Genomic DNA, 27,310 nt, shown 5'->3' with positions numbered 1-27,310 from the left:
TTGTCTTCTGGCACTTTTCTACTCACTTCATATCTTGTTGTTACCAACATAAGTGCCTGCTCCACTCACTTTTCTGAATTAAAAATTCACCCCATACACCGGAGCATACTCAATGTCTTAATCGTTTCTATGTTATATGTTTGTGATGAGAATATTGGCTATTAAGCTTAACTGCTGGTCAAAATTATTTCGCGATGGTGGTGAACGAATCGGCGATCTCAAGAAGTGGGTGAGAGAGGGATCTAGTAATGACTTTGGGTTTGAAACGAATATTTTAGTGTTCGTGGATAGCTCACACGGTAGAGCCACGCTCTCACCTGCCAGGCGGAGTTGTCGTACCAATTAGGTCGCAGGTTCAAACCCCACCACCGCCGCGAAAAAAAAATTTTTATTCTCTATTGTCTTCTGGCACTTTTCTACTCACTTCATATCTTGTTGTTACCAACATAAGTGCCTGCTCCACTCACTTTTCTGAATTAAAAATTCACCCATACACCGGAGCATACTCAATGTCTTAATCGTTTCTATGTTATATGTTTGTGATGAGAATATTGGCTATTAAGCTTAACTGCTGGTCAAAATTATTTCGCGATGGTGGTGAACGAATCGGCGATCTCAAGAAGTGGGTGAGAGAGGGATCTAGAAATGACTTTGGGTTTGAAACGAATATTTTAGTGTTCGTGGATAGCTCACACGGTAGAGCCACGCTCTCACCTGCCAGGCGGAGTTGTCGTACCAATAAGGTCGCAGGTTCAAACCCCACCACCGCCGCGAAAAAAATTTTTATTCTCTATTGTCTTCTGGCACTTTTCTACTCACTTCATATTTCTGAGAAGGTCGCTCGATTGACCGACCTTGAGGGTCAAGGTGAGAAAACAGCTTCGGCTTCCACTTTTTATTGGCCGTAGACATCCTATTTGTTGTGAAAATCGACTGACTTCCTCTGTCCTGGGCTTTGTGCTGCTGAATTCCCATTTATTTGGCTTAAAAAAGGAGTATTTAGTGTGCAATTTTTTTATTTTCCTTTATTATATCATTCAGCAGCTTTCATCGTCATAAAAATGTCGTCCAAACAAGCAGATGCAGATAAACGAAAACAAATCAGTATTCGTGGGATTGCTCCTGTTGAAAATGTTTCGACCATCAAGAAATCATTTAACAGACATCTGCATTACACCTTAGTGAAGGATCGAAATGTTGCAACTCCTAGAGACTATTATTTTTCTTTAGCCTTTACTGTTCGCGATCATCTTGTCTCAAGATGGATTCGTTCGCAGCAGTATTACTACGAAGTCGACCCCAAGGTAAGCAAGAAGTGTCATGATTATAAAAAGTATGCATATCTTATCGATAATTTAAATTTTACAATGGTGTTGTCCTTGGAGTGAATAAGAATGCAGCTGCCCAAAACTCAAAGATACTCTTTGGTATCAAGAAACCAGACTTTGGTCAGATAAATCTATTCAAAAAGATCGATATCATCATCTGACATCATCATCATCATTATTATCCATCGCCATCGCCATCATCACATCATCATTCATCATCATCAACAACACTATCATCACCAACATCCCTTGCTATCAATAGAAATTGTTGAGACTGCACATTATGACAATGAATGAGGCTAGCGTCCATAAAACTATCATGTAGGTCATTTATACAGTAAAGTATTTATTCATGTGAGTATCTGAGATTTTTAATTTCCCACTTTTGAAATTCATGGAAGAAATTCTAAATGCGTCTACGGCTTCATTACAAAATAAGTGTTTCAACCTTAATGAAAGACCCCCATTGACTTACTTGACTTATGCCTTGTGGCTCCTGGTGAATTATAGGGTCTCAACAGCACTCTTCCATCTTCTTCTGTCCTTGGCACAGACCTTTGCCTCACTCCAGGTAAGATTGGAGATGCACAAATCTTGGTGAAGGCGTCTCTTCCAAGTTTTGGACGACCCTGTTTCCTTTTGCCCGGCAGGTTCCTTCGAGAGCCAGCTTAGTTATATTACAGGGCTCCTTCCGCAGGGAATAGCCAACCCATGGTCACTTTCTGCACCTGAAATGGACATTCATTTGCTCTTGGTTTGTTCTTGTAAAAAAGGTCAGCCTTTGGCACTTTGTCAAACCATTTCAACTTAAGGATTTGTCGAAGACAGTGATTGACAAAAGTTTGTATCTTGGCTGATGAGGTCAAGGTTTTTCGCCAAGTCTCTGAACTGATTTGGAACCTTCATGAAGATAGAGTAGTGTGGTGCCCAAGCGCTCCTGAGAACGTCCGCCTTGGCACTATGCTATTCCACTGCGGAGTATTGCGCTCCAGTGTGGGGTAGAAGCAGAAACGTTGAGAAGGTGGATGTAAAACTTTGCAAGTCGATGCACATAGTGTCAGGAATGCTAGCAACAACCCCTAGAGAATGGGGCCCGATAATGGCAGCGATCCAGCCCCCCGATGTCCAGAGGGAGACGATTACGGGAAACTGGCTGAGTAAGATCAAAGAGAGAGGGAATGGGATACCCCTCTGATGCGCATAATGGACGGTGCCCCCGTTTCGAGCCGAAATAAGTGCCGGCAACCCTTGTACGCAGAATCCCTGACTACGTCTCGAGCTGCACATACGAGATGGAAGTCGGTTTGGACGAATTCAATCCCTCGTGGGGGCGGGGACCTACGCTCCTCTAAGCTTGGTGAGAAGTTGCCAGGCTTTGACACCAGTAAGAGGAGACATTGGGTGGCTGCGAATCGGCTTCGGTCGAGGAGCTGCCTAACGGCAAGTGCGTTACATCGGTGGGGTCTTACTACCTGTCCAATATGTACCCGCTGTGGGCAAGAACCCGAGACGGCAGAGCATCTAGTCGTAAGGTGTATTGTGACGATGCTACCTGGCGGGTTCGTGACGGTGCACGAATGCGGACCGGACTTTGCTGATTGGGTCAATCGTCATAACATAATAGTGTGAGAGCCAAAAGAGGCTGCTGCCAAGTCTCTGACCCATAGAGCAGGACTGCTTTAACATTAGTGTTAAATATTTTGGTGTTTGTGGATATGCTGGAAGTTTTCCATATTGGTCTCAATATTGCAAAGGCCTGGCGCGCTTTCTTGATTCCTGCAATGATGTTTTCATCAGTTCCACCTGACTGACTGATTTTGCTGCCAAGGTATGTAAATTCTCTGACATCTTCTACTGCTGTACCAGAGATGGTGATTTTGGTATTCTTTAATATTGAGACCAACTCGCTGAGCTGTTTCTTTTTCCAGGGCCATGACTTTGTTCTGCATGTCCTGTAGGTAGTGTGAGAGAAGGGCTAGGTCATCTGCAAATTCAAGGTCTTCAAGTCTTTTTGAAAATGTCCATTGAATGCCATTGTTGCCATATGCTGTCTGTCACCCAGTCTAATACCACAAGAAATAGAATTGGGAATAGCAAACAGCCTTGCCTAACTCCTTGAGATGATACCAAGACCCTCTGAAAGTGGACTCTTATGGATGATTTGGGAGGAGAACCCGTCATAAAGTCATTTGATGATGTTTGTAAACTTATCTGACACCCCCGTGGTGGAGAAGAATGCTCCAGATGCTTTCTCTATCTACGCTGTCAAACACTTTCTCAAAGTATAAAGCATACATATAGAGACGATTGCCACTCAATCGACTGCTCAACAATGATTCTAAGCATTACAATTTGGTCTGAAGCCTGCCTGCTCATCTCATAGTGTTTTGCCCAGTGTAACTTTCATCCTGTCAATCATGATTCTTGTGAGCATTTTGCTTGGTATGGACAACGGTGATTCCTCACCACTTGCCACACAGGGACAAATCGCCATGTTTGGGTAATTTTACTAGCAGGCCCTTCTTCCAGTCAGATGGTATTTCCTCATTTGTCCAGATCAAGGTGAACAATTGGTGGAGTCGATCTACGATTGTGTTTCCGGTAAAACTTTGGACATTGCCTCGGTCTCCAATGAGCATTTTTAGCTCCACCTTATATATCACAATGTTATCATTGTCTAACATCCTATCGTTCAGCTTGGTGGAAAAAGACAATTAAAATTAAAAGGGGGGTCATATCGTCGCCAAAATCAACACAAAATACTTCAAAAGTATTTATAGTGAAAAGAATCAAATATTTTAATAATAATAATAATAAATACTTTTTTATTGTCCTTTTCAGGCAAATCACATAGTGTTACAAATAGTCATGTCTTATTACACACAAACTAAATACATTAAAGTATAATTCTCAATGTCTATCCCTGGGTGGGGTTACTGACCTCCCATAGTGGGCAGGGAGGTACTTACTGTGTCTTCTATCCCCCTATATCTGTTTTCCAACTGTCTTTCTGTTTTTGCCTTGGGATGAGATTATTTGGTTTTGTCCTGGCCCTGGCCGGATACCCTGACTAAGACTAAGAGGGAAACAGTCAAATGTATAGTTCGTTTTGGGAGATGATATTTTTAAACTTTTAAATCATCTCTCTGTTATACGCTGTATTATGTTTTATATATGATTTGCAAACATTTGAGTGTATTCCTCTTTGTGGAGGTCTGTGCTTGTGGCTGAATGAGACTTTTAGGTGATCTCAAACTAAGTGCTTTGATAGTGTGCTCTTGGAATCTACATCTGTTTCCTATTTGAACCAATTCCCCTTTGTCTTCCTTTTTCTTGGGTGCGGGTGCTTTAATTGTTATTCTGCAACTTTTAACTATCCCATTTTCTTCCTAAATGACCTAAATGTGTTGCAAGTGCCGTAAAACCCTTAAAAACAAAAACAATCAAAGTCTATCCCACCCCCCTCTCATTGTTGCAATCATCTTGAAAAAAGGAGAGCATTTGTCTTTGTCTCATAAAAATCGGCTTATAAATGACCTATTTTGAAGTAGATTTGATTTTGAAAATAGCTTTCTCAAATTTTAGAATTTTATGATCATTTCTTGTGTTATATCAGGAAAGCTCCACCTTCTCTTTCGATTCTGGCATACATCAGACGACAGCTTCTCGGATGTCACAATTCGTCCTAACCATTTTCATCTTTTAAAGTAAAAGGCAGGCTCTATTTTTGTTCTGAATTGATTGTGACAGAACTGAAACAAGATTCTGATCACATGATCTAAAATTTAAGTCTCGACGAAAGAAATCGTTAACCCTGTATTGTCCCCTGACAGGTCAAATTGTGACTCAAACTCAAGGCAATATTCGACATCTCCACACCATATAGATTTTTATCTAAAATTGATGGAAATCTAAAGTTGTTATTAGGCATGAATGATTGGAGTATGAATTTTTTTATTTTAGGATTTTAAAGGGAATGTCATTTTGAAAGAAAAAATTAAATTTGATTATACGAGTATTGTGTGACGCTAAATTAAAATTTCCATAAAGAATCAATAAAGTATATCTTATCTTAACAAATCTATGCTTTTTACCATTTTTGTCCCCCAGAGAGTATACTATCTGTCTTTGGAATTTTACATGGGTCGAACTCTTTCCAACACAATGGTCAATTTAGGTATCCAGAGCTCCTGTGATGAAGCCATGTACCAGGTATGTCTTCAACACATTCCATCAAATATGCCAAACAAATGCGACCGTAGAGTTTGAAGAAAGTTCAACTCTCTTCTATTTAGATGTATTTAATTGGATTCAGAAGATGATGTATAAAAGTTAACAACTAGTTGATCAATATTTAATCTTTTTAGTCTTATTTTGATTTTGCAGAGGCAGTTAAAAAACTGTTAAACTTGTTTCATGGTTTTTATTTTTCAAGACTGAATCTGCCATTGAATAAGGCAAAGGTAATTTTAATCTGGATTGTTTATTAGGATACTGCGAAGATCATTAAGTATCTTTATGCTGTGTATGCAGAGAATAACTTGAATGAAAGCCCCAAATTATGTCTCCCGTGCTTATGAACATTTATTAATTTTAATTATAATAATCCAACACAAAGGTGGTCAAAAATTATCAACTGAAAATAGTAAAACTTAAAACTTAAAATTGATGTGATATCTTTTTTAAATGATGAGAAAAAAAGGGTATGGAGAAGTGATGAAAAAAGAGAATCAAAATGTGAAAAAGAGCCAAACCCGAGATTGAAATGATGCAACATATACCACCTCACTGGGAGGGACAGGTCAGTGATTGATATCAAGCCACGGAACTAGATAGCTTAATGGCTAGAGCATCCACTCGCGGACCTCTCTCCCTCCGTCTCTCAGCTGGATGGTGGGAGTCGTGTCAGTTGGATCCTGGGTTTGGCTCTTTGACACTGGGATATTTTCATTCTCATCTTGTGCTTCTCCATTCTCTTTTATTACTATACTCATTATGATTGATATAAATGCCCGTCCCATACTTTTTCTTTCTTTATTTCATGCCTTTCATCAGTGAGAATGATAAGCCAATATGAAGACCATAATTCCTTTTTATTTTATAAAGATTTAGGCAATGCAAGAGCATTAATGGCATGGAAAAATCAGTTAATCTGTAAAAGTCATGATTGTTTTATTGAAAGGTGTTTTGAAAAATTAGTCCATCCCAATATTCTATGGCGAGATATAATATTTGAAATGAATTTATTTTGCTTTCAACACTATTGTCTTTTACCCCGTTCCCAGTTGGGTTTGGACATTGAGGAGCTCGAAGAAATAGAGCAAGATGCTGGTCTTGGAAACGGTGGCCTTGGACGTTTGGCTGCCTGTTTTCTCGACTCAATGGCCACTCTTGGTCTGGCTGCCTATGGTTATGGTATTCGCTACGACTATGGTATCTTTACCCAACGCATTGAGAATGGATGGCAGGTAAGCATGTTGCAAATGCATTCTTATAATGGGTACTAAACAAACGTTAACTGATAATATTGAAAATGATGATGAAATCTTGTAAGGTTTGACATGTAATAAAAAAATAAAAAATATATAAATAGAATAAAATTCCCTTTATTCATCCCATAGGGAAAATTTGTCTCTAGGGTCTATTCCAAGGGAAGACTGGAATAACCCAGGCGTCAGCCGCAGCGCCGCAGATTGAGCTAGGGTGAGATGACTTGCTCAAGGTCACACAGAAGGCAATGTTTTTTTTCTCACCACAATAGCTGACTGAGACTGATGGGTAAATAAATTCTTCCATCTCTCCAGAAATGACAAGGAAGGAGGTCTACATTGTTTTGGATATAAGATACGAATGCTTGTTCTGCACTATTTCTTTGAGGAAATTTGATAGCTGTAAACATTTTTCATTTTCGACAAGGTGATTGATTCTAATAGTTGAAAAATAAGTAGAATTCCTTTTCTACATCTCCAAGGGGAAATTTATCTTTATGCTATATTCTAAGAGAAGACTGGAATAACCCAGGCACCTGCTACAGTGCAGCTCCACAAAGTACTTGCCTCGCTGAAGGCTACACAACACAGGAAGGAGTTGAATTCAGTACTTTCTGGGTACGAAGCAAAGATCATTCGCTGCCGCATAATATTTGGATTTATTGGATCAGTAAATGTTAAGGGATTAAAATGTTTGGCAATTTTTTATATTTTCATCTCTAATCTAGCAGTCCTCTTCTCCTCTTTCCCTGACAGGTTGAGGAACCAGACGACTGGTTGAGATTTGGCAATCCCTGGGAGAAATCCCGACCTGAGTATTGCCTACCCGTTAATTTCTATGGCAAGGTTGAAAATGTCAATGGCAAGGACAAGTGGGTCAACACCCAGGTAAGTCATTCTTCATTTGTTGTTATTATTAACAAAAGTGCCTGCTCCATTCACTTTTCTTATTCAACATTTACTCATTATTGGAACTTACTCAATGTTTCAATCATCTCTTTTGTTACATTGTTACATGTTTGTGTTTAGACAAGAGCTCATAACTTGACAGTTGGCTTGTCAGACTTCAGTGGTGTTTGTGTGTGGCCTTGTTCTAACTCTCTTAATTGGGAGAGGGACTCGAGATGAATACTGTGTTTGAAAGCACTTTTTATTGAGTGGTGTATAGAGTTGGTTGCAGAGGGTCCCTCTTACAGTCAGTCATGAGGGTGCTGTATTAGTCTGACCCTGGGTTTGACTCTGATCACCATGAAAATTTATTCTCCTAACTCCTATCTTTTCTCTACACCCTTTATATCTTGTAATTGTTTTCATGAAGAGACATGCATCTTTTTATTTAGAGAGGATGAATAAATATTGAAAGCCTTTCTGTGTCAACTTAAGTGAATTTGGTTTAATGGGGAAAAAGTTTCATTTTTCAATAATTTTTTTGCATCATCATTATGTCCATGACATAAATAAGTTTTCGTTGTTTCCCTTTGGGTAGATTATCTGTCAGTTTTTAGAAAATGTAATCATCAAATAGTTATATCAAATGCATTTTTCTGAAGGTTCCTGCGGTTTGAACAATTTATAAATATTATGGTTAACAAAGGAGTCCTTCAGAGCCATATAAATGTAATGCTTTTAAAACTTTCTCAAATAAAATTTTTAATTGGCAATTCTCTTTTTGTTTGATTTGTTTTGTTTGCAATTAGAATTTAATAACTTGTCTTTCAGGTACTGTTTGCAATGCCCTACGACACACCAGTTCCTGGGTATGGCAATAACACCGTAAATACCCTACGTCTTTGGTCGTGTAAAGCTCCAAACAGTTTTCATTTGAATTTCTGTAAGTTTTAGTTTCTACTTGAAAGGCTACATGTAACAGATATCATTAGCTATTAAGTGCTTGCTTATATTGCCTCTGAGAGCTTTGCTCCAAACATATTGTATGAACATTTTGAATTGAAATTTACGTTACATAATTTATAATAATCTGCAAAAAGAAGTTTAATTATCTTTAGGATATAGAGCTATTCATGTGCCTCTTAATCTGGAAAATATATTTTGAAATCGAAAATGAAAGATTCTTCGCAGAAATTTTTAAGAAGCTGAAAACCCTGAAGAAATGGCTTTAAAAGTGTTGCAAGCACTGTAAATCCCTAAAAACTAGAAAAGTTAGTGATGGCCTTAAAATGCTTTTACTGCTTTATATTCAACACCGTATGAAAAATGATAACCTAAATGGTTCATTTTTATAATTGAAAATGTTTACTAAGTTGTGACAAGGAAATGAAGAGTTCAATGGTTGTTTACTTTTCTTTCTGGTTTTTTTTTGTCTCCCCAGTCAACAATGGAGAGTACATCAATGCAGTTTGTGACAGAAATACTGCTGAAAATATTTCAAGGGTGCTCTATCCAAATGACAATGTAAGAAAGTTATTTGTCATTTCAATAAAATTTTCATTAGCTTAAGATCCCCTTACAATTTGAGACTGTTGCCTAGGAATTATTAGTATTAGAGAAATTATTTTTGTTGTCCATGTAAATCATCTATATATATATATATTGTGATAGTGATAGGTTTTAATTGTAAGGTCCATTTTGTAAATTTGAGTATGACCCTTTTGCTGGAGGTCTTGTGGCATGTTAACTCTCTCAACCTTAATACCAACTATATCCGTTGTTTACCAAGGTTACTTCTACCCCATGCCTATTTATTACGTTTTTCTTAGACAAATTATAGGCATAGTATCGAAGATCATGTTCCTAATGTTTACATGTTAATGGTAGTTGAATAAAAATATCTATGCACATGCTCATTTTTAATACAGTTTTTTTTTTTTCCAATTTTGAAAAGTAGCAAAAATTTCTAGGATTGAGTGAGTTAATGTGGAGTTTTGAAGATATTTTATACTAGACAACATGGATAAATTGCTCTTGGATCTTCTTCTGATCTTTGTTAAACTTGTCGTCTTTGTTGTGCTTATCTCATTTACTTGTTAGCCAGATCTAAATCCTTTTCATCACATTCTTTCCTTTCTATTGGCGCTGAAATGACCTAAAAATGTTGCGATCACCATCAAACCCACAAAATCAAATACAAAAGCATTGCCCGCAGCATGACTCAGCAGTACGGTCTTTGCTTCTTACCTGAAAGGTACCGAGTTTGATCACCCGCTGCTGCGCTGTATGGCCTTGAGCAAGCCACCTTGCCCTAGCTCAATTGCTCAATCCTGAGTAAAATCCATTGTAAATTTTCAAAGTATCTTAACTGGGGACAACGATACAGATATTTCAGTTCATTAATTACTTACTTCCTATAGGTTTTTATTTATATGTCTTTTTTTTACTCATATCCTGAAAACAGTCAGCATAACATGGGACATCAGATTGTCACCCATATTTATCAAAAGAATAATTTTACCAGTAAAATATTTTATTCGCAACAGATTTTTGAAGGAAAGGAGCTGAGGCTGAAGCAAGAGTACTTTTTGGTGGCTGCATCTCTTCAAGATTTGATCAGACGGTTCAAGTCATCAAGTTTTGGGAAGGCCAGTCCAGTTCGAACTTCCTTTGACACTTTCCCTGACAAGGTACCCAGACATTGTACTCAATTTTGCCTTTTTAAGACTTGAATTTCTTTCCTAGGGGGATTGTCATGAGTAGATATATCCAGATGCCAAAGAGGACATCAATATTGTTTCTGGGAAAGGATTGCATTTATATTGTTTTATTTTTGTCACTGGTTATTTTTTTCTTTTCCTCCTTTTCAATATTAACTTTAGTTTTCTGTAAAATTTGAACCAACCTCTGACTTATTTATGGTAAGGAGAACCAATTTCAACCTTTCCTGATCTTGGATTAAATGTATATTATGTCTTTCAATGTGTATGTGCACACACTTGCATTTGGTTTTCAAGCATTTTAAAAATTTATTCCATTTTAAACTCAGCAGAGCATCATAATGTTTTGAGAAAGGTAAACTTTGCAATTTAAGTTGCAGGCTACATATTTTGGGCATATCAAATGGCATGGTCATAATTTTTATGTTAAAATGACCTAAAAGGTTTAGTTAACTGCCTTGCGTTTGGCAGTTCATTTTCATTTATGTATACAAGAAATGGCCAATTATGATATGGATCAGAGATGAATCAAATGAGCAATAATCATCATCGATTGGCGAATACTACGACACAACTCTAACTTTAAATCATCGATTGGTGAATACTACCACACAACTCTAACTTTAAATCATCGATTGGTGAATACTACGACACAACTCTAACTTTAAATCATCGATTGGTGAATACTACGACACAACTCTAACTTTAAATCATCGATTGGTGAATACTACGACACAACTCTAACTTTAAATCATCGATTGGTGAATACTACGACACAACTCTAACTTTAAATCATCGATTGGTGAATACTACGACACAACTCTAACTTTAAATCATTGATTGGTGAATACTACGACACAACTCTAACTTTAAATCATCGATTGGTGAATACTACGACACAACTCTAACTTTAAATCATCGATTGGTGAATACTACGACACAACTCTAACTTTAAATCGTGCTTCGTTTGTATTCCGGTAATGATGTTTGCTTGGTTAACATAAAAAAATTGGAACGTACCATAAGCCTAATCATTTTACAACAATCCCTGTCAACGAAATATTCTAAAATCTAAACTGTTCTTTCATAAGTGAAAAATAATTTACACGACCACCTTTTAGATATCTGTTTCAAAACATTAAAATTTTTCAATGCCTTTTAAAATATCCTTTCAGCATTCCTTGTTTTAGAGTCGCGTCCATTAGTAAAGATTCTCCAAATATGGAGACTTGGTGAATTGTGTTACTGGATTGGAAAACAAAGTCAATCAAACCATTTTTCATCACATCTCCTTCCAGGTATCAATCCAAATGAACGACACCCACCCATCCCTGGCCATCCCTGAGCTGATGCGCATATTGGTCGACATTGAGAATCTGTCTTGGGAGAAAGCTTGGGACATCACCACTAGGACCTGTGCCTACACCAACCATACGGTGCTGCCTGAGGCACTGGAGAGGTGGCCCGTTGGTCTGCTGGAGCATGTACTGCCCAGGCACTTGGCTATTCTTTACGAGATCAATATGCGATTCCTTGCGGTAATATCTTACTGACTAAATTTACTGTTAAAAAAAAAAACAAAACCAACAAACCAAAAAGGAAACGTTAACAATGATTAATTATTTTTGTGGAAGGTTTGTGGAGAGGTTTATGGCAAAGGTAAAGAAAAAAAAAATCATTTTTTCTAAAGCTTTTAATATCACCACGTTTTTAATGGTATATTCCATGTTTTTTGCCTAGATTTTTATATTTGCTTTTTTAGGATTTATAGATTTCGATACATCTATTTATAATAGAATTTAGGGTAATGGTCAATTATTGACTGTTTTTTATCAAAGTTTTAACATGATTTCAAATAATTTTACTGATCACGGACATCCACAGTTATTTATTTTTTTTTTTTTACTTGGTAACAAATGTAAATTTTTAAATTTTATTCAGTAACAAAAATAATCATTTATTTTATTCACCAACAAAAGTGGAAGATGCCAACAACATAAAAAATGCTTGGTATTTATTGTTATTTGTTAATGCTATGTGCTTTTTGGTGTTCTTGTGGTATAACTCTCAGCTTCTTACCTGATTTGAGCCCTGCTCTTGGCAATGCAAAGTTAAGTCCTTGAAAAAGGAATCAGGAATCATTCTTTCATCCTAGGTGCTAAGTGTTGTTGTCTGGGTGAGGTTCATGACCTCCCATAGTGGGCAGGGAGGTACATACTGTGTCTTCTATCCCCCTATATCTGTTTTCCAACATGCTTTCTGTCTTTGTCTTGGAATGAGATTACTTGGTTTTGTCCTGGCCCTGGCCGGAGTCCTAGCTGGGAGGGAAACAGTCAAATGCATAGTTTGTTTTGGGAAATGATATTTTTTTCCTTGTAAACCACCTCTCTGTTATGTATTATTATATTTGTTATTTTCAATGTATAATGTAAGCATTTGAGTGTATTTCTCTTTGTTGGATTTTGTTCTTGTGTCCGGATGAGACTTTTAGTTGATCTCAAACTAAGTACATTGGCGGTGTGCTACATGCTCTTGGAATCTACATCTGATCCCTATTTGTTCCCAGTTCCCCTTTGTCTTACTTTCTCTTGGGTGCTTTAATTATAATTCTAGAACTTTTTACTATCCCATTTTCTTCCTTTTTACTGGCGCTGATATAACCTAAATGTGTTGCAAGCGCCGTAAAACCCTTAAAAACAAAACACAAAACAAACATAAGTGTTGTTGTAAAGTGCTTTTAGCTCATTTAATTGGTTATTGTTCTCTTTAAAGTTTCATCTTTTTTTTTCTTCTCCACAGGATGTCAGCAAGAGGTGGCCTGGAGACAATGAAAGAATTGCTCGCATGTCCCTGGTTGAGGAAGGGGGGGAGAAAAAAATCAACATGGCCAATGTTGCCATTGTTGGGAGCAAAGCTATCAATGGAGTGGCCGCTATCCACTCTGAGATTATCAAAAAGACTACGTAAGTTATGATATGAAGTTAACGGATATACCAGGCTTCTAGAAAAAAGAACAAAATACTATACAGAATTTATCAGCCTCTAAACCCTCCTTTAAGCCAATAACAAAAATAGTAAATGCTTTCTCTGAGGAGACTGCGTTTTGTTACTGAAACTTTAAAAGAACTAAAATTTCATTATTCAGATCAATTTTACTTTGAACTCAATTTCCTACATCTGGTGTATTCCGACATTACATTATGTTCACATAATATTCAAATAATCACTTGGTACTCTTGTTACTGAAATGGGCATTTATGACGGGCCACTGGTTGTAACGACTCCGCTCAGACTGTTGTAGTGACTCAGACTCTGATATGTCAACTTGATTATTATCAATAGTATGGTCAGTTTTAATAATGAATATATATAGAGCGACCAGCTCGGATGGAGATCTTTCTGTAACTAACTAAAAACAAAACAATATTGCTAGTATTGTCAAATTGCCCATCCTCAGAATTAGAATTAGCACTTATTATTGTTTTTGCCAGGATTGTACGCATTTTTTGTAAATCTTTCACATTTTGGCTCTTCATTCTACACATTTACATTGGATGGGGTTGGAAGCTCTGGGATTTTTAAAGATAAAAAGTATATTTACTCTTGTTCACTGTAATTTTTATCCATTTTCTTACACCATATTTCTGGGTGGGGTTCCTGACCTCCCATAGTGGGCAGGGGGGTAGATAATGTGTCTTCTATCCCCTTATATCTGTTTTCCAACATGCTTTCTGTCTTTGTTTTGGAATGAGATTACTTGGTTTTGTCCTGGTCCTGGCTGGGTAACCTGGCTGAGAGGGAAACAGTCAAAAGTATAGTTAGTTTTGGGGAGATGATATTTTTTTCCTTGTAAATCATCTCTCTGTTATGTACTGTATAATTGTTTTTTTTTTACGTATTATGTATGATTTGTAAACATTTATTCTTCTTAGTGGGGACCTGTGCTTGAGTCTGGATGAGACATTTAGGTGATCTCAAACTAAGTACTTTGATGGTGTACTCTTGGAATCTACATGTTTCCTATTTGAACCAATTCCCCTTTGTCTTACCTTTTCTTGGGTGCTTTAATTGTAATTCTGAAACTTTTTTCTATCCTATTTTCTTCCTTTTTACTGGCGCTGATATGACCTTAATGTGTTGCAAGTGGCGTAAAACCCTTAAAAACAAAACAAAAACAAACATTACACCATATTTATGTCATTGCTGTGTTAAGACAACTAATAGAATACTAACAAACCAGTATACCAGTGTTTACTAAAAAGAAAAATCATTGATAAACAGTAGTTTTGTTGAATGATCTATAAACTAGGAATAATATAATCCTATCACCTTTCACCATTCTAGTTTTCATGACTTCTATGAGCTGTGGCCCAAGAAGTTCCAGAACAAGACAAACGGCATCACGCCCAGACGTTGGTTGCTGCTGTGTAACCCTGGACTCGCTGACATTATTGCAGAGGTGATATTTTAATACTGTATGATACAATTTAACAAATCATACACAATTTTATTATTGATTTTGTCTGTTGTTGCTGTTATTATTCATCTCGAATGAAATATAAGCAGTAAAAGATTGTTTTTTTGCCGTTTTTTTTTCTTGTGGTGGATGGAATTCTTTTTTGGTAGAGAGAGCTTTGTCAGTTCCTGGGCAAGTGGATTATTCGTTGGTCTACAGTATCTTTATCTCTTCTATCCATCTCTATCAATTGTCCTTTCCATTTGACTTTGTGTCCTTGTTGTACAATGAGAATATTTTACTTGGGCTCTGTCCTGATTCTTTTGCTGAGGAGGAAACAGTCATATTGATTGATATTTTTTTCATCTGTAAATCATCCCCCATTGTGTAGTTTGTCATTGAGAGATTCTTTGATGTTTTTTCTCTAAACCTTTGAGTTTATCCCTAAGGAATTCACAGATTGAATTATGATTTGATAAGATAATTATAAAAATGAAACTGTAGGACGCTTAAGATAAACTCCCGAGGGACCAGAAAAAAATCTTATCCGAGGTTTATCTTATCCAAAACTCAAGGGGAACAACCCTTCAGTGACACAAACATTTGATTTATTTGTTATCCCCCTTTAATAAATACATATTCCAGAAAGTCAGCCCAGGTCCCTGTTCAGCTTGGCTAAACTAAGAGTGACTTTTTTAAAGACTATTATCATTTGTCGTTAGAGTCATCTTTCACAATGCAATAGGTATACGATGATCTAAATCTTGGAAAGATGAGAATGAAAAAAAAAAAGTTGGGAGAGTTGAGATGCTATCATCACTCACCCTCATGTCTAAGCTAACTGCACGATGACTGCCAGTCCTGTACTGATTACCAATTGTCGAGTCCTTAAAACTATCCAAGTGAGGGTTAAGTTGGGGGGGGGGGGGGGGGGGGGTTAGGCAACTCCAAGGTGTCCACTTCCCAGTGGAGATGTGCAAGGCATGGATGAGACATCAGGCAAGGATAATAGAAAAAGGCCATGGCCCCCATACCCATAGTCTCAAGTGTGCTATGACCAAGGCACAAACCCACATGTGAGTGTGTATGTGAGAGAGAGAGAGATGATTTAGTGAGACTTTCATTAGACTCCTTGTCTATTCCAGTCATGCAGATCCGGATTGATGAGTTTATCAATGAACAGAGTTTATCTTAAACCTTTTAATTTACGATTGATATATAGCAGAAGTTCGACAAATGGATGAAAAGATAGATCATCATCAAGCCCTACTGCAACCTCCTCGTGGTGTCGAACGGTAACAGGTCAAGCTGGCCAACTGCAGAGGGCGACAAGAATAGGCAATGGCAAACCATTCTTGTAACTTTGCCGAGTTAACTGCATGAATAAGTCCAAAAAGTTAAACGGTGACAGCGTAAAGGGGAGCATGTTTTCACGGAAGACTGCTGCCTCGCTCGGTTGGGAGCGTGATGTTCGTCAGGTCACACCGAACCGTCAACCAGTTACTAGGCGAAATAAATTTAACAAATGTGACAAAACCAAAATTGGGACATGGAATGTCAGGACCTGTGCCCAAAAAGGAAAACTAAACAACATTCTAAAAGAAATGAAACGGCTCCAAATAAATATTCTTGGCCTGGCAGAGATGAGATGGAAAGAGCAGGGAACCATGTCAAAACAAGAAAACAACATGACATATAAGATCATATGGAGTGGTGGAACCTCTTTCCAAAAAGGAGTAGGGATGATCTTAGACCAAAAATCAACCAAATTTTACAAAGGGCACGTAGCAATCTCAGACAGAGTTTTGCTGGTTAAGCTAAGAGGACCTGTAGTTGACACCAATATTATTCAAGTTTATGCACCAACAGAAGAGGCGACAGATGCAGATATGACAGAGTTTTACCATTCACTAGACAAAGCAAAACGAATGTGTAAATCACAAGAAGTCCTTATGGTAATGGGGGACCTAAATGCTAAGATTGGCAGAGGCAGAGATGGTGACATAATCGGACCACATGGACTCGGAGACAGAAATGAACGAGGAAACATCTGGGCAGATTGGTGTAGAACAAATAAATTAATGATTTCAAACACCTGGTTTCAACAACACCCAAGAAGAACCTGGACATGGCAATCACCAGGGGACAGAGCAAGGAACCAGATAGACTTTATAGCAGTATCATCAAGATTCAGAAATGGCATATTAAATTGCAAAACCTACCCAGGCGCCGATGTAGACAGTGACCATGTCCCAGTTGTTTGTACAGTAAGGATAAAGTTTAAAGCTATTCAGAGAACAGCTGGTAGAATAAAGAGGGATTACAGGTTATGCAAAGACAATGGCATACAAACAAAAATGAGAGAAGAATTTGAAAATGCACTCATGATACAAAGCCAAAGTGAACCTGATAACGAAAAATGTGAAAAACAATTTGATATATTCCAAAAGTGTGTCAAAGCAACTACAGAAAAGCATTTACCAATAGCTCAAACAAACAGCAAAAAGGAATGGATGACAAATGAAATTCTAAACCTATTTGAAGAAAGACGAAAATGCAACAGAGGGTCTGCAGAATACCAAACATTGAACAACCACATTAAATCCAAATGCATCGAGGCACACGAGAACTATCTAGACTGGAAATGCTGCGAAATCGAAAGAGAATACAAACCCAACCCCCAACAAGCTCACCAAAGAATAAAAGAACTATCAGGGAAAAGGAAAAGCAAAGCAGCAGGAAGTTGTATCCAAAACAAACAAGGGGAACTGCTATTTGAAGAACAACATATAGAAAGCCGATGGGTAGAATACATAGGCGAACTGTACAATGATCCAAATAGAAATGAACCACCACTGAAATTCAAAGAACCATTAAGCGGACCAAACATCACCAAAAGTGAAATTGAACATGCCATGGAACGAATGAAGGATGGTAAAGCAACAGGCCCTGATGAAATATCTGTAGAGGTATTAAAAAGCCTAGGAGATCTAGCAATTGATGAACTTCACATATTATTCAACAATATATACAATACTGGGAAAATTCCAGAAGATCTCTGTAACTCTATTTTCATAGCAATACCAAAGAAAGCAGGTGCAGTCAGATGCGAAAATTTTAGAACTATAAGTTTAATAAGTCACATCAACAAAATACTGTTGCGTATAATTATCAACAGGCTAAGGAATAAGATTAACCCCGAAATCGCAGAAGAACAATATGGATTCCAACCTGACAGAGGGACAAGGAACGCAATATACCTCCTCCGTGTTTTAAGTGAAAGAGCTATACAGGTTCAGACCCCACTATACCTCTGTTTTGTCGACTACAAAAAAGCTTTTGATAGAGTACGCCACGAAGAAATACTAAAATAACTGCACTCCATTGGCGCTGATGAGAAAGACCTCAGACTCATGCAAACATTATACTACACCCAGCAGGCATCTATCAAAATCGGAAACTCTACAGGAAATTCCATTCCTATTAAGAAAGGAGTCCGTCAAGGGTGTGTTGCCTCACCAGATCTGTTTAATCTATACCAAGAAACAATCATGAGGGGCATAAATAATATGGAGGGAATAAAAGTAGGAGGTCACAACATAAATAATATAAGATACGCAGACGATACGGTACTCATTGCAACATCAGAAATCCAACTTCAAAAGATTGTTGACAAAGTGGTAGTAGATAGTGAAGCCAAGGGAATGGAAGTGAATATCACCAAAACAGAATGCATGGTAATACAGAAAAACCCCGAAAACAACAACACCTGCAATATAACGATTCACGGCGAGCAGCTTACCAACGTAGAAAGTTTTAAATACCTAGGTTCAATAGTGACAACAGATGGAAGATGTAACCGAGACATACGAGCAAGAATAACTCAAGCCAAACAGGCCTTCATGGACCTGGGAAACATTTTGAAAAACAAACAGATGTCGTTCGGGATTAGATTCCGAGTCTTGAAGTGCTACGTGTGGCCAATCTTGTTCTACGGATGCGAAAGCTGGACTACAAATGCAGAAACACAAAAGAACATTGAAGCTTTTGAAATGTGGTGCTTGAGAAGGATGCAGAGAATATCGTATACCGCACACAAAACGAACGAAGAAGTGCTAAAACAAACATACCAACAAAGGAAACTAATGCCCTTAATAGTGGATCGACAACTATCCTTTTTCGGACACATAGTAAGGAAAGATAAGAATGAATACCTGGCAAGTTGTGGAAAAATACCTGGTAAACGCGCCCGGGGAGACAAAGAAAAACACTCATAGACCAACTGAAGGGCTTCACCAACCTAACAATCCAAGAGCTGTTTGAAAAAGCAAGAGACAGGGAGGAATGGAGAGAGATAATTCATGCAGTATCCGAAGCCTGGACCAGGCATGGAACCTAGAAGAAGAAGAATATAGCAGAAAAACAGGGACCAGCCTCAGAGTTTATTTTAAGTGAATGTTTATCTTAATGATAATGCAAATAATCTTAAGGGGACTGCAGTGTAGACGCAAGAAAACAATTGTACATGTTGATTGCATTTATTGAGAATTTGATATTTTATTACAATAATTATTTTATAGTAATTGAGAATTCACTGATCCCCCTCTGTTTTTTTTTTGGAGATGAAATATGATTTCGGTGAGATAATTATAGAATTGGAACTAGATGCAAAAATTAGTTATTCTTTTAGGATCACTTACAATGCTGTTTCTAATGTACAAAAAAAAAAAAATAGAGAACATGAAATAGGGGAAAAGCTAAAATATCCATTTTACTTTGTTCAGAACTATTGTTTTCATTCTGGTATATTAATCATGTTTTTTCATATGTATTTTCTTTCATTACTTTGTGTAGAAAATTGGAGAGAACTGGGTGACTGACCTGTTTGAATTGAAGAAACTCACCCCATCATCCAAAGAAGAGGCTTTCCTCCGTAACTTCATGAAAGTCAAGCAGGTAAGGATTATGTCCTTTGTCATGTGAAATCGTATTTGTGAAGCAAGTTATTTTCAAATTTCTCGATGGCTCTGAACAAGACATGCCTATTTTTCTTCTTGGATTTTATGGACATAGGTAATCTTTGTTGTCAGTCGTTATCTATATCTTAAATTATGTTTGTTTTTAAATTAGATAAATCTCAACAGGCTGGCGTGTCACCTGTATACCTAAAACACATATCGAGAGCATCAGACTCGAATCGTGCACACGCTGTATGCGATAGAATGATTTTTTAAAGCTTATATTAAAGTCCAATCCCTACTCAACCCTTGTGTCATTTCACAGCATTATTATGCATTGCCATTTTCTTGTCTTTTTTCTCTTCAGGAAAACAAAATGAAGCTGGCCACATTCATCCAGGCCAACTACAACGTGAAGGTGAACCCAGGATCCATGTTTGACATGCAGGTGAAGCGTATCCACGAGTACAAGAGACAGTTGATGAACATCCTGCACGTCATCACACTCTACAACCGTCTAAAGAAAAATCCACAGTCCACGTTTGTGCCCAGGACCGTACTCATCGGAGGGAAGGTGGGAGTTTTTTTCTACCTTTTATTTATTAAAAATTAATGATGAAGGAGTTTATAGATTTGGAAAAATATTGATATATAAAATGTCCCATGGAATCGGGAGTCTATCCTGGTTTCTATATAGTGAAGTACTCTCCACCAGTGCTAAGACCTAACTACACGAATCAGGGTTGGATGGGGAAGGGGGTTAGAAATAATCTTGACTGCACCAGGGATTAATACCAGTTCCTTATCATATAAAGTGTTTGTTCTATCTTCTGAGCTATTTGGGCCCCCAAAGATTCAATTTTTATCTCTAGAGCGACCCCCGCTTCAGGCACTTGGGTTTTTTTTTTTCTTCTGCAATATTATTAATCTCTGTTTTGTAAATCTTGACAACATGGATATTTTCTGCTGACATCAGACATTTTGTTTAATGGATTATCTATATTTCTTCATGAGGGACCGAGACCTTCTTATGATGCTGCACATAAGGGTTTATATTATTATTAGTAGTTGTCCTTCAGAGCCATTGGACCCTGGTTTATCCTGGTTTCTGAAGCTTGAAACAGACAATGCAATTGTGAGCTATCCTTTGGATAGGACTCTAGTCTGTTGTGACCTTCTGCCAGATCTAATGCCCAGCTATCTAATCACTGCTGGGTGGACAGGGGAGTCGGAGAAAAAATCTTTACTGCACTTGTGATCAATCAGTGTCCAGGTGAGATATGGGCTTCCTCACACATATTATTTATATAATCGTTGTTACATGTGATTTCAGGCTGCCCCAGGCTACCACACAGCCAAGATGATTATCAAGCTCATCAACAACGTTGCTCGTGTTGTCAATAATGATCCTATTGTCGGTGATCGCCTCAAAGTCATCTTCCTGGAGAACTACAGGGTGTCTCTGGCTGAAAAGATCATCCCTGCTGCTGATTTGAGTGAACAGATTTCATTGGCTGGCACAGAAGCGTCAGGAACTGGAAACATGAAGTTCATGGTGAGATAGTTATGGAAAAAATATTGTCATTTCAAAGGTCATTTATGTAAGTAAGGCAAAGCAAGACAAAAGGCTAGCTTTTGGATAGTGTTTTGGGCCAGTTCACACCATATGCATTCTCTATTTTCATTTTGGTTTGTATCATTGGCTGTATTTACATAATATGCATAATTTCTATATTTTTGAACCCAGTTGAATGGATCTCTGACCATCGGCACCCTGGACGGAGCTAATGTTGAAATGATGGAGGAGATGGGTAAAGATAACATCTTCATCTTTGGCATGACAGTGGAACAAGTTGGAGAACTCTTCCGTAAAGGGTCAGTGCTGGTTTTAATATTAGATTAAATTGAATTAAAATGTATTAGGAATGCGTTTATCACAGATTCCGTCATTTAGTTGTGTCCAACACAGTGAATACTATTATAAGGACAACTGAGATGTAAACATTTCTCAAGGCTTGGTGGTTTCAATGAGTGAGTGAAAATCACAAATCATACCAACTAATTGTGCACAAGCCACAATGCTCATGTCATGTGTTTCCGTCCTTGTATTTATTAGTTTGCCACCAAACATTGGACTGAATTAGGCATCAAATGTATTCACTCAATATCTATAATTAATTTGTAGTACAAGCAGGTTAACTCTTAAACAGTGTTTCGCCTTATGATGCCACAGAGTGTGGGAACACCCATCATTGCTTGATGGGTTTTGTGCATTATATATTACTTTTAAGAGCTGACTCGGGTGATTTGTGCCATTGTTATCAATCATTGAGACTTTATTTTAAAAAATTTTAACTAGAAGAGTTCTGGTTTCATTTTCCATTTATCATTTAACAACAGGAGCAATGGATGTTGTGTTGTTAATTTATGACTTTGGCATTCATTTTTTCCAAAACTGTTGGATGGGGTTCCTGACCTCCCATAGTGGGCAGGGAGGCACTTACTGTGTCTTCTATCCCCCTGTATCTGTTGTCCAACATGCTTTCTGTCCTTGTCTTGGAATGAGATTACTTGGTTTTGTTCTCGCCCTGGCAGGATGCCCTAGCTGGGAGGGAAACACTCAAATGTATAGTTAGAGTTTTGGGAGATGATTTTTTTCCCTTTGTAAATCATCTTACTGTTCTGAACTATATTATGTTTTCTTTAAATTATATATGTTTTGTAAAACATTTGAGTGTATTCCTCTTAGTGGGGAGCTGTGCTTGTGTCTGGATGAGACTTTTAGTGATCTCAAACTTGGTACTTTGATAGTGAGCTCTTGGAATCTAAATCTGTTCAGTATTTGAACCAGTTCCCCTTTGGCTTACCTTTTCTTTGGTGCTTTAATTGTAATTCTAGAACTTTTTGCTAACCCATTTTCTTCCTTTTTACTGGCGATGATATAACCTTTGGAGCGCCGTAAAACCCTTTAAAAAATTTTTTTTCTCTTTCTTTTACTTATTACTTGTATGTGTTATTATATTTTTTAAAATACATAGATACAACCCACGAACCTTCTATGAGAAAGATGCTGAGCTGAAGCAAGCACTGGACCAGCTGAATAGTGGCTATTTCTGTCCAGAGGACCCTGGTCTATTCTGTGAACTCTACAATGGCCTTTTGAACAATGACAGGTAACTGGAATTTATACTGTATTTTCTAACTTGGATTGGAAATGAAATATGGAAATTTTTAAATTTTATTTTTTGAAAAAAATAATATTTTGAATAATATTATTATGCTTAGTTATGAACCTTATTACAGTCTTCCAACAAAGAACCTCAACAAAAAAAAAATAGAAAAAGAAAATTGAAACTCTGTGACTGTGACAAATGTTGCAGTGTTTTAGTTTCAATCCATGATCCTGATCCTGTATCTCTCATGCCACTTTGAAAGATTTATTTTTCTGAATTTTAAATTAATGTATGTCTTACAACTGCATTTGTAAAGAGCAGCAGAGCACTTCTGAGTAGATAATATTTTCTTTTTCAATGTATGTTGCTATAATAATAATAATAATAATAATAATAATAATAATAATAATAATAATAATAATAATAATAATAATAATAATAAATTATAATAATAATAATAATATAATAATGATAATAATATAATAATAATAATAATAATAATAATATAATAATAATAATAATATATATTATTATTATTATTATTATTATTATTATTATTATTATTATTATTATTATTATTATATTATCTATTATTTTATTTATTATTATATTATTATTTATTATTATTATTATATATTATTATTATTATTATTATTATTATTAGTTATTATTATTATTATTATTATTATTATTATTATTTATTATTATTATTATTATTATTTATTTTATTATTATTTTTATTTTTATTATTATTATTATTATTTTATTATTATTATTATTATTATTATTATTATTATTATTTTTTATTATTATTATTATTATTATTATTATTATTATTATTATTATTATTATTATATTACTGCTATAATTTCATAATGCTTAATGCTTTGAAGACTGAAGACAACTATGGTTTTTATATTCTTAAATCCCAACATAAACTCCAACCTTTGTTCTTATCATATATATATACGAGGGCAGGCTGATTAATAAGTACCGTTAACCCAGAAATTAAAACATATTTTAGCTACAATCATGAAACTTTGGCCTCTCAAACCATACTTTTTCACTTGTGTGCAACAAGTAATTCATGTGACATTATTTGTGTTCATAAATGAGTGTTCATAATTGAGTGATGTCACAACCTTACTAAGATAACGCAGTTGAGATAATAGGTGCCAAGACAGCTAACTTCAGAAATGAAAGTGCAGAGAAGAGACATTTGAACCCAACATTTAAAACATGTCAAGGAAGGAGAGACTTTTCCTGCAGGAAATTCTGACTAGTGATGAACCCATCACTATGACCCCCGAAACCAAATTGCAGTCAATGGATACATGTATAAATCTTCTCCAAGCCCAAGGTAATTCAAAATCATTGTCTCTGTGAGAAAGGTCTTGTTTACCATTTTCTGGGACATGGAAGGCCTTGATCTCGTGGAATTTCTTGAACAAGGACAAACAGTGAACTCTAAACAAAATGCTTCAACTCTACGAGCCCTGAAAAACAGACTCGCACGGGTTTGAGGTGCTAGAGATTTGATATTGCAGCATAACAATGTGTACACGCTGGTTGTCAAATTCAGTTCAGACGTCCGAACCTACAGCACCGTAGCCCTGCATTTAGTCTGGATCTTGCCCCATCGGACCATTTCTTGTTCTCCCAGCTCAAGAAGTATATGAATGATTTGGAGGGTGTGGCAGATGTTTGTCGAACAAAATCACTGGGATTCTTCCAAATAGTTCAGGGGTGGCAACTCTGTGTTGCTCGTGATGGTGATTATGTGGAAACATAAATGGTACGATATATAGCTGATATTCTCAGCTTTCTTTTCATGTGTTATGTTTGTTTGTGCTGTTGAAAACAAAAGAAAGTTATAACAAAACGATACTTACATATCAGCCTTGCAAAAATTTATAAAACCTCTTCATCAATGTACTCATATTTGAATGGGTTGCTCTTGCCTCCCCAGATTTGCTTTGTGCGCTGATTTCAGAGCCTACGTCGACTGTCAAGAAAAAGTCTCTGAATTGTTCAAGGTAAGACATTCAAGCCTTCTGGTCATTTTTTAGAGCTATACCAATCATAGCATATACTTCTCCCATGGTGGGAAGGAGATCACTTTCTATGTCCTCTATCTCCTTATATCTGTTTTTCCGAGTTGCTCTTTGTCTTTCTCTTTGAATGAGGTTGCTTAGTTTTATCCTGGCCCTTGCTGTTGTCCTAAGCTGAGAGGGAAACAAATGTTTAGTCTCAGTTTTGGGAGATGTTTTTTTTTCTTCTTGTAAAACATCTCTCTTTTAGGTATTGTTAGTTATGTTTTTTCCTGTGCTGGTGTCTGGATGAGACTTAGGTGATCTCAAAACTAACTTCAGTGATAATGTGCTCTTGGAATCTACATCTCTTCCCTATTTGAACCAGTCTTCTTTGTCTTACTTTTTCTTGGACACCTTTACTTGTATTTCTATATTTTTTTCACTATTCCATTTTCTTCCTTTTTACTAGTACTGAAATGACTAAATGTGTGCAAGCGCTGTAAAACCCTTTAAAAATAAAAAAAAATTGAAATAGCATAAACTTGTTACCCTCTGGATTTGCTGTCATAATCTACTTTCTATCATTTAGATGAAACCCAGTTATCTATTTTCTTCAGTTTGAATAAAAAAAGATTAGGCTCTCTTTTGGGTGATTTGAATGTTTCCAATGATATAACAATAAAGCTTCCAAAGTCCTTTAGACACATATGATCTGAAAAGTGTCGCGTATGAAACAGTGCCAGACAAAGCAAGAAAGAAAAATACCAAGAACAGCACCATCCCAAACGTTCAGACCGGTAATCCTGGGTGGGGTTCCTGACCTCCCATAGTGGGCAGGGAGGTACTTACTGTGTCTTCTATCCCCTTATATCTGTTTACTGGCGCTGATGCTCTTTGAATCTACATCTGATCCCTATTTGTTCCCAGTTCCCCTGTGACTTACTTTTTCTTGGGTGCTTTTATTGTAATTCTAGAACTTTTTACTTTCCCATTTTCTTCCTTTTTACTGGCGCTGATATAACCTAAATGTGTTGCAAGCGCTGTAAAACCCTTAAAAACAAAAACAAACAGATCGGTAATCAGGAGGTTCGATCCCCAGTCAAGGAAGATGTGATTTTTTTTTAATGGTTTTTTTTTTTCTTCTTGTATTTTTATTTCTTTCTTTGTCCGGCACTGTTTCATACACGCTTTTTCAGATCTGAATCTTGAACCAGTGTCGTCTCCTTCATTTGTCTCTTTGATATAGACACATAAGACTGATTTTGTGCATTATATTAATATGTTTTTATATATTTTCTTTATTTTGAACTTAATAAACCATCATAGAGTTATAAATATATATTTTTGTAAAAGCAAAAAAGTGTTATTGCAGAAGCTGCACTGTTTTTAGAAAAAAAAATTTTCTCTCTCTCACTTACATGGTTAGATGGACTCCCTCAATATGTGAATGTTTCCTGGTACATCAACACTTTATTCCCAATATTTTCCTATTCTTTTTTTTTTAATTCTTTTTTTTTTTTTTTTTCATTAAAAAAAACCCCCATTCCTATAGGATCCAATGAAATGGGCTGTGAAGGCTGTTCTCAATGTTGCTGCTTCCGGCAAATTCTCAAGTGACAGAACTATTCAAGAGTATGCCAAAGACATCTGGAATGTGGAACCATCCCTTGTGAAGCTTCCAAATCCCGCAGACAAGGGCTCTGCCAAAGAGGATTAAATTGATCTAGTTTAATTATTCGTACTAGGTGTAGAATTTTTCAAATTTTATACAACTGGGGGCAACTTACAAATATTTTACAAGATGAAAAAATGCTGTATTAAAATTAGGCTCACAAATGAACAAATTTTAATTAGTAAATGTCATTTCAAGTCTTTTAGTAGAGATTAATTTTTTTTTTCTTTTATAAATATTCTTTTTTTCTTCCTTTGTAATAATTCATAAAATGTTTTAGAAAGCTGTCAAATCTGATTCAGACATGAAGGCTGTTTTGAGAATTAAAGATTATTGGTTAAATTTGTCTTCAAAACAATTGAATGATTTTGTTTTCAGATTGGTTGTAATTTGTACTTACCAAAAGATGCACAAACGTAGCATCGGTTATCAAGAATGAGAGTCAATATCATAGTTATACATACTGGTTTTACCAAAGAAGCATTTATTTCATTAGAAAGGTACATCCCCAGCCCCAACATGTTTGGAGGATAAGGGTAACAACGAGTTGTAATTTTTACCATAACCATTAGTTAAACGATATATATATATAT

At 36.5% G+C, this 27,310-nt stretch overlaps 1 protein-coding gene across 1 annotated transcript; it reads left to right on the top strand.

The window, feature by feature from the left end:
- The first annotated feature begins 851 nt into the window (after positions 1 to 851).
- LOC144970807 (glycogen phosphorylase, muscle form-like) lies at positions 852 to 27,310 on the top strand. The gene is made up of 17 exons (XM_078910835.1): positions 852 to 1,304; positions 5,439 to 5,540; positions 6,614 to 6,796; positions 7,574 to 7,705; positions 8,537 to 8,648; positions 9,147 to 9,229; positions 10,252 to 10,395; positions 11,724 to 11,963; positions 13,225 to 13,388; positions 14,770 to 14,884; positions 19,736 to 19,837; positions 20,207 to 20,413; positions 21,173 to 21,394; positions 21,587 to 21,714; positions 22,878 to 23,012; positions 24,982 to 25,048; positions 26,598 to 27,310. Exons 1-17 carry the CDS (start codon positions 1,062 to 1,064, stop codon positions 26,760 to 26,762), a joined length of 2,544 nt encoding a protein of 847 aa, XP_078766961.1. The 5' UTR covers positions 852 to 1,061; the 3' UTR covers positions 26,763 to 27,310.

The sequence above is a fragment of the Berghia stephanieae genome, chromosome 1 (assembly GCF_034508935.2).
Source record: "Berghia stephanieae isolate SIO BIC M18660-M18661 chromosome 1, UCSD_Bste_1.3, whole genome shotgun sequence".
In the NCBI taxonomy this organism is placed as follows: Eukaryota; Metazoa; Mollusca; class Gastropoda; order Nudibranchia; family Aeolidiidae; genus Berghia; species Berghia stephanieae.
This window is presented reverse-complemented; position numbering and strand designations above follow the sequence as displayed.

What these genes read in the sequence shown, in the direction of transcription:
- LOC144970807 (XM_078910835.1), top strand. Translation starts at nt 1,062, where the DNA reads ATGTCGTCCAAACAAGCAGATGCAGATAAACGAAAACAAATCAGTATT. An exon ending in GCATTGAGAATGGATGGCAG is followed by an intron (nt 6,797 to 7,573) that starts GTAAGCATGTTG and finishes TTTCCCTGACAG; the next exon opens with GTTGAGGAACCAGACGACTG. An exon ending in TGCTCTATCCAAATGACAAT is followed by an intron (nt 9,230 to 10,251) that starts GTAAGAAAGTTA and finishes TATTCGCAACAG; the next exon opens with ATTTTTGAAGGAAAGGAGCT.